General features: G+C 47.6%; 1 protein-coding gene across 1 annotated transcript; it reads left to right on the forward strand.

The window, feature by feature from the left end:
• The first annotated feature begins 9 nt into the window (after positions 1-9).
• LOC125158856 (14-3-3 protein zeta/delta-like) lies at positions 10-10,530 on the forward strand. Its single transcript, XM_047846358.1, is given in 4 exon segments — positions 10-16; positions 5,548-5,883; positions 5,886-6,440; positions 10,520-10,530. Coding segments are annotated over 3 exon segments (855 nt in total). The 3' UTR covers positions 6,398-6,440; positions 10,520-10,530.
• The last annotated feature ends 2,819 nt before the right edge of the window (positions 10,531-13,349 follow it).

A 13,349-nucleotide genomic window follows, 5' to 3' on the forward strand; every position in this document is an offset into this window, starting at 1 on the left:
TGGAGGGTCATGGCGGGTTTGTGCAGCAGGAGCCTGAGTCGGGGCGCGCGCGGGCATTTAGGAGTTTCGCTGGCATCGTGCGTGGGCGCGCCTGGGAACCCCGCCCCGTCGCCCTGGCGGAGTCTTCCTCCCCACAATCGAGGTAAGTCGCGTTTGCCTTCAGCGTTTTTGCTCTGGAGAGAAGTACAGTAGGTCCTACAGATTACACCTGAGTTTCCGAACTAGTTTCTCTGACTCTGAGCTGGGACTCTGGACCTGACTTGTGTGTTGTAATGGCAAGTTTTTGCACGTCAGACTGTCCTGGCTTAAACACGTTCTTCCTGTGGGGGCATCTGGGTGGTTGGGACAGGTCATGATCCCAGGGTCATGGGATCAAGCCTGTCTTCCGGCTCCACACTGGGCATGGAGCCTGCTTGGGGTTCTCTCCTTTTGCCCCTCCCCCTGCTGTGCTCCTCTTTCTCGGTAAAAAAAAAAAAAAAAAAAAAAAAGTTCTTACTGAGCTGAAGTTCACGTAATATAAAGCTATGTGTTGGGGGGGGTACCATTCTTTGTTGAGTTAAAAAAATTTTTTTTTGATGTGTATTTCTTTTTGAGAGAGAGAGCACACACAGGGGAGGGGCAGAGAGGGAGGGAGACACAGAATCTGAAGCAGGCTCCAGGCTCTGAGCGGTCAGTACAGGGCCCGATGTGGGGCTCGAACCCACAGACCCCAAGCTTCACGACCTGAGCGGAAGTTTGACACTTAACAGACAGAGCCATGCAGGCGCCCCTCTATTGAGTTCTAAAATACTTCCCTAGTGGACCCATTGCATCCCCATCAAGCAGCGGCCCTCCCTGGCGCTGTGCGCCCCGCCCTGCACCAGACGGCTCCGCCCACGTGAGGGGGGCTCCTCTCCTGTGCTCCAGGCGGCCCCGTCCCTACCCCCGCCTATGCTTGGTGGCCCCTCCCCTACACGGGGCCCCGCCCTACACTGTGCGGCCCTGCCCCCGCGCCTGGTGGCCTCGCCCCCACCTTGTGCGCCCCGCCCTGCACTGTGTGGCCTCGGCCCCGCGCCGGTGTCCCCGCCCCCAGCGCTATGCTCCCCTCCCGGCAATGTGAGGCCCCGTCCCTGAACCTGGCGGCCCCACCCCTGCGCTGCGCTGTGAGGTCCCGCCCCTGCGTCCGGAGGCCCCACCCCCGCGCTGTGCGCCCCGCCCTGCACTCTGGGGCCCCGCATCGCGCTGTGCGGTCAGGCACCTGTACCCGACGCTCCGCCCTGCGCTTTGGGGCCGTCGGGGTTCCCTGCTTCTGCTCGGAGTCACGGATTCAGGACTCGGCTGCTCGCGGCCTGTGTGTCAGGACTTTCGTCCTCTGTGTGGCCCAGCAACATTCCGTCACCTAGCTGTGGCGCCGCTTGTTTGTGGTGCATCTGCTGGTTGGTGGCCCTTCAGGCTGTTTCCCCTTTCTGCCCGTCATGATCCGCGCTGTGAACCTTTGTGTGCACGTCGTTGAGTCCCTGATTTCAGTTCTTTCGGGGACTGACCCAGGAGCGGGATTGCTGGATCGTGTGCTGAGGCCGTGTGTCACTTTGAGGAGCCACCAAACCTTTTTTGCACAGCAGCTGCCCGGTTCACGTTCGCACCACTAACATGCGAGCTCCGGAGTGCCCACGTTCTTGTCAACACTGTCCTTGTCTGTCTGGGTTTAAAGACCCATGGCAGAGCACTCCCCTCCCCCTGCTAGTGGATGTGACGCAGCTCACTGCGGTTTCGATTTGCGGTTCCCTGGCGGCTGGTGATGTGGGACATCCTTTCCTAGGCTTATTGGCCACATACATGTCTTTGGAGAAATGATTGTTCGGATTGTTTGCATGTTTTTTGCTTAGGTTGCTTGCCTTTTTGTTCAGTTTTAAGTATTCCTTACATATTCTGGATACTGGGCCTTATCAGAGATATAGTTTGCAAATATTTCCTCTCATCCTGTAGGTTGTCTGTTCTCTTTCTCATATTGTCCTTTGATGCAAAAATATTTTAATGTTGGCGAGGTTCAATTTACTTTTTCCTTTATGCTCATCCTTTTGGTGTCATGTAAGAAACTTACTAAATTCAAGATTATGAATATTTGCACCTGTGGTTTTTTTTCCTAAGCATTTTACAATTTCAGTGCTTTGATTTAGGGCTTTCATCCAGTTTGAGTTACTTTTTGCACGTGGTGTTAGATAAGAGTTCATCTAAATTGCCGTGCATGTGGACAGATTGCCCAGCACCGTTCGTGGAAAGACTTGTTCTTTCCCCCACTGAACTGCGTCCGGTGTGGCCAGCTGTGTGGTCAACGCCTGGACTTTTCCGTTTTAGTCTCTTGGTGTGTTTGTCCTCATGCCTTACCACACCGTCTTGATAACTGTAGCTTTGTAGTATGTGAAGTGTGAGCCCTCCGACTCTGTTCCTCTTTTTCAGTATATTTTTTAAGATTTTATTTTGAAGTAACCTCTACACCCAATGTGGGGCTTGAACCCACAATCCCAAGGTCAAGAGTCGCACACTCCACCGACTGAGCCGGCCGACGGGCACCCCCGAGATTGTTTTGACTATTTGGAATCACTGGCAGTTTCATATGAATTTTAGGATCACTTTTTCTAGTTCTGCCAAAAAGACCATTGGGATATTGGTAGGGATTGCATGGAATCTGTTTAACGCTTTGGAGATATTTGGACATACTGCCACCTTAGCAGTACAAAGTCCCCCTATCCTTGAACACAACACGTCTTTCCTTCTGTTGAGATCATCTTTAATTTCTTTCAGAAATGTTTTGTGGTTTTGGGTATACAAGTCTAATACTTCCTTGATTGAATTTATTCCTGAAGTATTTTATTCTTTTATTTGAGATTTTTAAAAGTTTATTTAAGCAATCTGGACACCCAGCCCCGGGCTTGAACTCATGACCCCAAGCTCAAGACCCGCATGCTCCATCGACTGGGCCAGCCAGGCACCCCTATTTTATTCTTTTTAATACTATTGTATGCGAAATTACAAGTTTCCTTTTCAGATTGTTCATTGCTAATGTGTAAAAATACAAGTGATTTTTAGGATACCGATCTTGTATGTTTGCAACTTTGCTGAATTCCTTTATAAGTGCTGATGTTATGTTTGTGGATTTTTAAAAGGTGTTTTACATATAAGATGCCATCTGCAATTAGAGATACTTTTATTTCTTTTTCTGCCTAATGGCTCTAGCTAGGACTTCTAGTGTAGTATTGAATAGAAGTGGAAGTGGGCATCCTTGTGCCTGATCTTAGAGGGAGAGCTTTCTGTCTTTCACCACTGATTCTGACACTAGGTTTGGGTTTTCCAAAGTTCCCTTTGTCATTTTGAGATCTATTCTTTCCATTCCTAGTTTAGGTGTTTTTATCATGAAATGAAATGATGTTGAAATTTTCTCTTCCTTCTATTAGTGTGGTGTATTACATTGATTAATTTTTGTATGTTGAATCATCTTTGTATTCCTGGGATAAATCACACGTCATCATGGTGTCTAATAATTTTAATATGCTGCTGGATTATATTTGCTAGTGTTTTCTTGAGGATATTTGCATCTATATTCTTATGATACTGGTTTATGCTTTTCTTCTTGTGGTATTTTTGGCTTTATTATCAGGGTTATGTTGGAATTATAGAATGAGTTAAGGGGTGTTCCCTACTATTGTTTGGGAGAGTTTGGGATGGATTGGTGTTAATTCTTTAATATTTGGTAGAATTTACCCACCAAGCCATCTGGTCCAGGACTTTCCTTTCTCAGGATGGTGTTGATTATTGACTCAATCTTAGTATAGGGTGTGTCTAGATTTTCTATTTATTCTTGGTTTCAGTAACCTCTGCATTTCTAGGAATTTGTCCATGTCACAGGATTTCTATTATGCTCGCATTTAATTGTTCAGTATTCTCTCATCCTCTTTTATTTCTGTAAAATCCAGTTGTTTTCTTGTTCACTTCTGATTTTAGTAATTTGCGTCTTGTTTTTTCTTAGCCCGTATAAAGAATTATCCATTTTTGGGGCGCCTGGGTGGCTCAGTCAGTTAAGTGTCCCACCCTTGATTTCAGCTGGGGTCATGATCTCACAGTTCTTGAGTTCGGGCCCTGCATCGGGCTCTGCACTGACAGCATGGAGCCTGCTTGGGACGGTCTCCTCTCTGCCCCTCCCCCGTATGCACCCGTGTGTGCTCTCTCTGTCTCAAAATAAATAAACTTAAGAAAAAAAAAAAAAGAAATGCCCATTTTGTTGATCTTTCCAAAGAACCAGTTTTTGTTGATTCTGTTTCCATTGTTTCATTTATCTCTTCTGTTAACCTTAAAAATAAAACTGCCGGGGCACCTGGGTGGCACAGTCGGTTAAGCGTCCGACTTCAGCCAGGTCACCATCTCGCGGTCCGTGAGTTCGAGCCCCGCGTCAGGCTCTGGGCTGATGGCTCAGAGCCTGGAGCCTGTCTCCGATTCTGTGTCTCCCTCTCTCTCTGCCCCTCCCCCGTTCATGCTCTGTCTCTCTCTGTCCCAAAAATAAATAAACGTTGGAAAAAAAAATTAAAAAAAATAAAATAAAAAAAAATAAAACTGCCAATTATTTTACCAGCAAAAATGTCTTTATTCTGGAATGGCAGAGAATGGTACTCCAAGACTAGCGAGCCAGATCAAAGTCTTATAGCAGAAGGCAGGAGAGAGGGTGGGGCTGTTGTAAACTAAAAGTCCATTGGAGTAAACTGGAAGCTGGAGGTATAGAGGCTTCGCATTGGCTGGGCTGTGGCCGTCTCCCATTGGCTGGGCTCTAGCAGTCTCCCATTGGCTGGGCTCTAGCAGTCTCCCATTGGCTGGCTATGGCCGTCTCCCATTGGCTGGGCTCTAGCAGTCTCCCATTGGCTGGACTGTTGCTGGGGCAGGAGGAAGCCTTCCTTTCCCCTGCTGGGATAGTAGAGTGGTAGCCGCAAGCAGGATGCTTGCCTTCTGTTGGGTCTGCCTTTGAAAGCAGTGCTGGGTGTGAGGCGTCCCCTGCCGGCCGACTCCACTGTAGACAAAGTTTCCTTTTATTCCCACACTCATATCTATTGGCTTTGGGTTTAGTTTGCTCTCTTCTTGTTCCTTAAAGTGTAAAGTTAGGTTGTCGATTTGTCTTTTGTACAGCAGGCACTTATAGCTACAGAGTCCCCCCACACTGCATTTGCTGTATCCTGTAACCTCTTTCTACAGTCTTCAAGTATTTTAAAAATTTCTCTTGTGATTTATTTTTTTGTCTCCTTGGTTATTTAAGAGTGTGCTCCTTAACACCCACGTGTTTGGAATTTTCCACTTTGCTTCCTGTTCCTGATTTCCGGCTGCATTCCATTGTGGTCAGAGAAGATTGGTATTATTTCAGTCTTTTTAAAGTTAGGGGTCTTGGAGGAAGAGTGAGCCTGGGAAGGTTGCGGGGGATCCGAGCGGAAGGCGAGCGTTTGACGTCATGGTGCGTGTGGTGCCCCTGCTGCCGGGGCTGGTGATTGGAGAGAACCCCTTGTCTGCGGAGCGGCTGTACCCTGTGAGCAGCGAGATCCAGGGACAGAGTCTCAGCCTCGCCGCTGCCGCCCAGAGACTGCCGAGCCCCCGTCCGTCCGTCCGTCCGTCCGCCGCCACCCACTCCGGACACAGAACTTCCAGTCAGGGATAAAAATGAGCTGGTGCAGAAGGCCAAGCTGGCCGAGCAGGCTGAGCGATATGACGACACGGCAGCCTGCATGAAGTCTGTAACTGAGCAAGGAGCTGAATTACCCAATGAGGAGTGGAATCGTCTCTCAGTTGCTTATAAAAATGTTGTAGGAGCCCGTAGGCCATCTTCGAGGGTCGTCTCAAGTATTGAGCAAAAGACGGAAGGTGCTGAGAAAAAACACAGACGGCTCGAGAATACAGAGAGAAAATTGAGACCGAGCTAAGCGATATCCGCAATGATGCACTGTCTCTTTTGGAAAAGTTTTTGATCCCCAGTGCTTCACAAGCAGAGAGCAAAGTCTTCTATTTGAAAATGAAAGGAGACTGCTGTCCTTACTTGGCTGAGGTTGCTGCTGGCGATGACAAGAAAGGGACGGTGGATCAGTCACAACAAGCATGCGAAGAAGCTTTTGAGATCAGCGAAAAGGAAATGCAGCCGACACACCCTATCAGATTGGGTCTGGCCCTTGACTTCTCTGTGTTCTATTCTGAGATTCTGAACTCCCCGGAGAAAGCCTGCTCTCTTGCAAAGACAGCTTTTGATGAAGCCACTGCTGAACTCGATGCATTAAGTGAAGAGTCCTACAAAGACAGCATGCCAATGTTGCAATTACTGAGAGACAACTTGACATCGTGGACGTCGGATACCCAAGGAGAGGAAGCTGAAGCAGGAGAAGGAGGGGAAAATTAATCGGCCTTCCAGCTTTTGTCTGCCTCATTCTAAAATTTACACAGTAGAGGGGCGCCTGGGTGGCTCAGTCGGTTAAGTGTCCGACTTCGGCTCAGGTCATGACCTCACGGTCTGTGAGTTCGAGCCCCGCGTCGGGCTCTGTGCTGACAGCTCAGAGCCTGGAGCCTGCTTCCGATTCTGTGTCTCCCTCTCTCTCTGACCCTCCCCTGTTCATGCTCTGTCTCTCTGTCTCAAAAATAAATAAACATTAAAAAAAAAATTTACACAGTAGGTCATTTGTCATCCATGCTGACCCACAAATAGTCTTTTGTTTACGATTTATGGCAGGTTTACGTTACTTCTATTTGAATTTCTGTATTTCCCATGTGGTTCTTATCTTCAATATTAGGGGAGTAGAGCCAGTTAACATTTAGGGAGTTATCTGTTTTCATCTTGAGGTGGCCAATATGGGGATGTGGAATTTTTATAACTAGTATAAACCTTTGGCATAGTACTTTTGGTACATCGTGGCTTCACAAGGGCCAGTGTTAAAACTGCTTCCATGTCTAAGCAAAGAAAACTGCCTACATATCGGTTTGTCCTGGTGGCGAACAAAAGGGGTAATCGGTTGCAGATACAGGTGTAGTTTTTGTGGGTACTTTAAGGTCTGGAGCACTTACGGGGCCGTAGTGGAAATGGGCGTCCCGTAGATATTACACGTTGAACCGTGTGCGTCTGTGGCGTCCTCATTCTCAAATGTGCACACCTTTGACTGCAGTTACAGAAGTGATCCTTCAGTTGTGACCCAATTTGCTCTGGATGAGGGCAGAAACGGTTCACATTCCATCATTTGTAAAGTTACCTGCTGTTTGCTTTCATTATTTTTGCTACACTCGTTGTATTTGTATTTAAATGTTTTAGGCAACCTAAGAACGAATGTGCAAGTAAAGATGCAGTAAAAATGAACTGCTTGATGTCCATCACTTTATGTATATCAAGCCCAGCAGCAAAACAAAAATCCCATGTATTTAACTTTTTCTAGGGTTGTTTTTCTTTTTGTTTTTGTTTTTGCTTTTGTGATTTTTTTTTTTTGATACTTGCCTAACATGCATGTGCTGTAAAAATAGTCAACGGGGAAATAACTTGAGATGATGGCTTGCTTTGTTTAATGTCTTATGAAATTTTCACGAACAATCCAAGCATAATTGTTACGAACACGTGTATTAAGTTCACATAAGTGGAATAAAAGTTTATGAATGGACTTTTCAACTACTTTCTCTACAGCTTTTCATGGAAATTAGTCTTTTGGTTCTGTAACTTCTCTAGAGGAGATTGTTCATTTTTGGAAATTTTTTCCTTATTCCCTGTTGGCAGCTAATGGGCTTTTACCAAGTTTAAGTACAAAGTTTATCGTAACAACAAAATACTACTACTGTAACTACTACTGTTCCCAACCACCATGTCCCATATTTCTCCTCGTGGGTTTTTTTTTTTTTCCAGACGGGAGATTGATCGGGAAAAAAGTACCGTGTTCCATTTAAAATTTTGGTATATGGCATTTTCTAACTTAGGAAGCCACAATGTTCTTGTTCTTGGCCCATCATGACATTGGTAGCATTAACTAAGTTTTGTGCTTCCGAATCACTTTTGTTTTTAAGGACTTCTTGATCTTGTTATAGCCTGCCTTCAACTTTGATCTTTATTCTTTCTATTTGTCAGGTGTACAGGATTACCTTTTTTAGCCTTCTGTCTTGTCACCAACCATTCCTACTTTGGTGGCCGTGTACTTGGACAAAAGGCCGCATGATTTTTCTGGCTCCACTCCATGTCTGAGGACCCCTTGCTTCCTTTGCTTGCCTCCCACAAACTATTTCCCTCATCCTATTTACCGCAGCAAATCTCTCCTTAGTTGATGAGATTGTGTTTATCTCCTTGTAAACCCTATCTTTCCTGAATGGTCTGTCGTTGTCTGCCTTTAAAATCCTTCCTCTTCCTCTCTTTAAATAATGATGGGGCTAAGTTATACCCAAAGCTCACCCTACGGACTATTTCCTTAGTACCTCGCAGAAAACACCAAACAAAAATACCATTTTAAAAGAGGTGTATTTTTTTTTTCTTTTAGAATGTAAGCTCCCCGAGAGCAGGGACAATGTTTTCTGTGTGCTCTATTGTGCCTAGTACACTGTAAATGCTCAATAAATATTGATGATGGGAAAAAATTAAAAAAAATAATACACTTAGGGGGGCTTGTTGTGTGGCCTGACAAGTGATCTGTCCTTGAGAATGTTCCATGTGCACTTGAGAAGAGAGTTTATTCTGCTGTTGTTGGGTGAGACGTTCTACAGATGTCTGCTTAGCCTATGGGTTCGAGTCTTCTATTGAAATTTCTGTCTGGTTGCTCAATCTGTTATGGAACTGGGGACCTAAAACGTCCAGTTATTGCTGTAGAACTGTCTGTTTCTCTGTTTATATGTTTACGGTTGTTATATCTCCTTGACGGACTTTCCTTTTTAAGATTAACTGTAATATCTTTCTTTGACTCTTGTGACAACTTCTTAAAAAATTTTTTTTTTTAATTTTTTTTTTTTTTCAACGTTTATTTATTTTTGGGACAGAGAGAGACAGAGCATGAACGGGGGAGGGGCAGAGAGAGAGGGAGACACAGAATCAGAAACAGGCTCCAGGCTCTGAGCCATCAGCCCAGAGCCCGACGCGGGGCTCGAACTCACGGACCGCGAGATCGTGACCTGGCTGAAGTCGGACGCTTAACTGACTGCGCCACCCAGGCGCCCCTTAAAAAATTTTTTTAATGTCTATTTATTTTTGAGAGAGAGAGAGAGACAGAGTGTGAGCCAAGAAGGGGCAGAGAGAGAGAGGGAGACCCAGAACCCGAAGCAGGCTCCAGGCTCCGAGCTGTCGGCACAGAGCCCGACGCGGGGCTGGAACCCATAGACCGTGAGATCATGACCCGAGCCCAAGTCTGGTGCTGAACCGACTGAGCTCTCCAGGCACCCCTCTTGTGACAACTTTTAAGTTATATTCCACTTGGATGTTCGTAGAAGCACCCTAGTTTCTTATAGATTTACTTCTGCCGATTGTTTTTGGTCTTAGATGTGTTTGGCTAGTTCTCAGCTCCTCCATCACAGCCTGTCTTTGTATTTTGTTGATTTGAAAACTATACCATTTTAATTCCATTCTTTCTGTTTCTATGTGTGTTTTCATTATCTGTTAGTGGTGACCTTAGGGATTACAGTTAACGTGACAACCTGGTCTGAACCTGGAACACACCAGTATGAATAATACCAATTAGTTTCAAAAGTCTACAAACACTTGTCCTATACATCTCTTTGCCTCCTTTGTGTTGTTGTCGTCACAATTCACATCTGTAGCTTGTGTGCCTGTTAACATCGACTTGTAATGACTTAGTGCATTTGCCTATTAAATGCTACAGGAAACGAATTAAAACCACAGAGGACGTGGTAATGCTGGTTTTTATACTTAGCTGCGCGAGTCCCTTCACCCCGTGCTCCGTGCTGAATTGCGCCCCTCCCAAATTCACGCATCGAAGCCCTAACTTCCAGTGTATTGGGGAGCATCTGGTATTTGGAAGCGAAACCTGTGGGAAGTGATTAGGTCTGTGGGTAGAGCCCTCGGGATGCGATTGCTGCCCCTGTGAGAGGACACAGGGGAGGGATGCTTTTCTCTGCACCGTGTGAAGACGAGCGAGGAAGAGGGCCCTCTCCAGACCTGCCGGCCTCTGGAGCTCAGACCTCCCAGCCTCCAGAACTGAGAGAAATAAATGTGGTTTGAGCCACGTAGAGCGTGGTGTCTTGTTACGGCGTCCGGGCCGACTGAGGCAGCGGTGCCCCTCGTTTTTACTCACGACTTGGAGTTCCTGTCCAGTGTCTTTCCGTTTCACCCTGAAGGACCCCTGATAGCGCTTCTGTGGAGCAGGTCTGGTGATGAACTATTGCAGCTCTGATTTTTCTGGAAATGTCTTCATTCTTTCTTCACTCTTGAAGGTCCATCTTGCCGGATACAGAATTCTCGATTGACAGTTCTTTTCTGACTTGAAAAATGTCCTCCCACTGCTCCCCGGCCTCCATGGTGTCTGAACAGGAGTCGGCTGTCGCTTTTCCCGAGGTCTCTTGTACGTGATGCCTCGCTTCTCTCCCACCGCTCTCCGGCGTGTCTTCGGCCATCTGACTCTCGTGTTTGTTGGGTTGGCTTTGAGTTTATCTGGCTTGGAGTTGACTGAGCTTCTTGGACTCGTATGTTCCTCTTTTTACTCAAATGTGGGAGTTTGGGGCCATTTCTTTAATATTTCTCTGCTCCTTTCTCCCTTCAGGAATTTCTGTAATGCATGTCTTGCTGTGTTTTGTGGTCCCAAGAGTCTCTCAGGCTCTGTTCATTTTTCCTCATCCTTTTTTCCTTCTGCCTCTCAGTCTGAATAATTTCTTCTGTCTCCAAGTTTGCGGATTCTTTTTCTGGTCTGCTCAAATCCACTGACCCCCTTCTAGTGAATTTTTCATCTTAGTTATTGTACTTTGTAGTTTCAGAATCTGTTTGGTTCCTTTCTAAAATATTTATTAATGTCGCCATTTAACCACACATCGTTTTCCTGACTTAGTTCAGCCCTTTATCCGTGGTTTCCTCTGGTTGATTGTCTGGTGCCGTGTCGGCCCGTCCATAGCCGGTATTGTGGTAGGACCGGTCCTCGTGGTCCGCACTATGATTGCAAGATGTCTTTCGGCAATAACCGTCAGGAAACTTTGAAAAACCTAAAAGTTTATCACTTACAGGACTTGGAAGTGACACAGAACAGCGGGGGGCCCGTACGTCAGGGTTGCGGACAGAGCACATGCCCGGGCCTGCGGTTCCGCTTTTCTCGGGGTTGACGGCAGGGTTTTGTGGGCTCACTGTTGGCGAATTTCAAACATAAAAGCTAGAATTAAAGTGCAGGAAGAGAAAAAAATAAGTGGCTCGAATGGTCAGTTTTCACAATCAACCAAGATCTTTACTTATTTACTTATTTACTTACTTTAAAGTCAGGCAGATCTTGATTTTTTTTTTTAATGTTTTATTTATTTTTGGGAGAGAGACAAGAGTGCGAGCGGGGGAGGAGCAGAGAGAGGGAGACACAGAATCCGAAGCAGGATCCAGGGTCCGAGCTGTCACGGAGCCTGACGCGAGGATCGAACTCGTGAGCCGTGAGATGGGATCGTGACCTGAGCTGAAGTCGGACGTTTAACCGACTGAGCCACCCAGGCGCCCCCCAAATCAACCAAGATCTTGAAAACAAAGGAACCTCCGTCAGGGGAAGCAACCTGGTTTCTTATCTAGGGGCGTAGCTGGCTTTGCAGTGCACACCTCGGGATCAAAGCCTAAGCCTGGTACTTGGATTACAAAAAAACAAAGAAAAAAACCAACCGTCACGGCCTTCACCACACTTTTTAAGCATATTAAATACTGGGGCGCCTGGGGGGCTCAGTCGGTGAAGCATCCGACCTGGGCTCAGGTCAAGGTTTGTGGGTTGGAGCCCCGCGTCGGGCTCTGTGCCGACGGCTGGGAGCCTGGAGCTGCTTCGGGTTCTGTGTCTCCCTCTCTGTCTGCCCCTCCTCCGCTTGCGCTCTGTCTCTCTCTCCTGTCTCGAAAATAAATAACGGTAAAAAAAAATTAAATAAAAACATAGTGAATACAGTTTGCCTGACACCTACGATGATGCCGACGTCTGTGCTTCCTCGGGGATAGTTTCTGCCAAAAGACGTTCCCTTATGAATGAGACGAAGTTTCCGGTTTCTTTCTGTTTTATAATTTTTTCTCGGGGAGCGGCTTTTTGGGAACCATGCTGTGGTAACTCTGTGGGTCATTTTTGCGCATTTTTTAAAGGTTGCCGTTTCTCGAAGGCTGGATTTGTTCATTTGTGACTTTGCCAGGTGATCCCTGCCAAGTGTGTGTTCCTCGTGGCGGGGGAGCCGCTGAGATTCCTCTTAGCTGTGCAGTCAGCCAGCGACCTGACGATTCCCTTAAACGTGCGGCTCCCAAAACGGGGCGGGGGCGGGGGCGGGGGTGGGGGGGGGGGACCACCACCACCACCAGAAAACAGATACGATTTCTTTACGTCTCCAGAAAGCCACTTCAGCCCACGGAGTGGGCCACCGTCCCTTTTTCTGGCCCTTTAGTCACAAAAACAGCCATTAGCAACCAGCACCCCTGTCTTTGGGGATCAGGTCCTCCCTGCACACGCCCGGCTAGCGCGCCCCTCCGGGAGCGCGGGCCCCCACGGCAGGGGTGCGAGGTGGCGGGTGCTCGCGTGCGGAAGGCGGAGCTGCACCGAAATTGCCTGGACCCTTCATCAAGACTTGCTGCGGATTGATCATCCGGCCTCCAGAGTTCCCAAAGGGCTCCTCCAGATGGTTTCCGCCTACACCCCGTGACCCAAATTCAGGGGCTTATTTCTTTGAGCATTCCTGGTTGTTACACGTTAAGCTGGATCCCAGAGTTCTGAGAGGCTGATCCTGTTTTTGTTAGCTTAACCATTGCCGCGATGGAGCGATGGGGTTTTGGAACTTTCAGGTCACCATTTTTTTGTGCTGCAATTTCTTTTGAGAAACCCGTTTTCCGAGTCGGCGCACCGTTTTATGTCTGCGCCACGAGTTCGCCGGGTGGCGTTTCTTCCACGCCCTCACCGGCACGCACTTTGGCCCGGGTGCGAGCACACTCGTCGTCGTCGTTTCGGCCGTTCCGCTAAATGCGAAGCAGCGCGGCGCCCGGGCTCTTGGTCAAGACTCCAGCCCGGCTCGGGTCACGATCTCCCGGCTCAGGAGTTGGAGCCCTTCATTGGGCTCTGTGCCGACAGCTGCAGAACCCGCTTCGGACCCTCTGTCCCCACACCCTCCGCCCCTCCCCAGTTTGCGCGCACGCTCTCTCTAAAACAGACAGGAAGCAGTGGCTCGTGTTGACTCGCGTCAGC

The sequence above is a fragment of the Prionailurus viverrinus genome, unplaced genomic scaffold (genome assembly GCF_022837055.1).
Source record: "Prionailurus viverrinus isolate Anna unplaced genomic scaffold, UM_Priviv_1.0 scaffold_38, whole genome shotgun sequence".
Classification (NCBI taxonomy): Eukaryota; Metazoa; Chordata; class Mammalia; order Carnivora; family Felidae; genus Prionailurus; species Prionailurus viverrinus.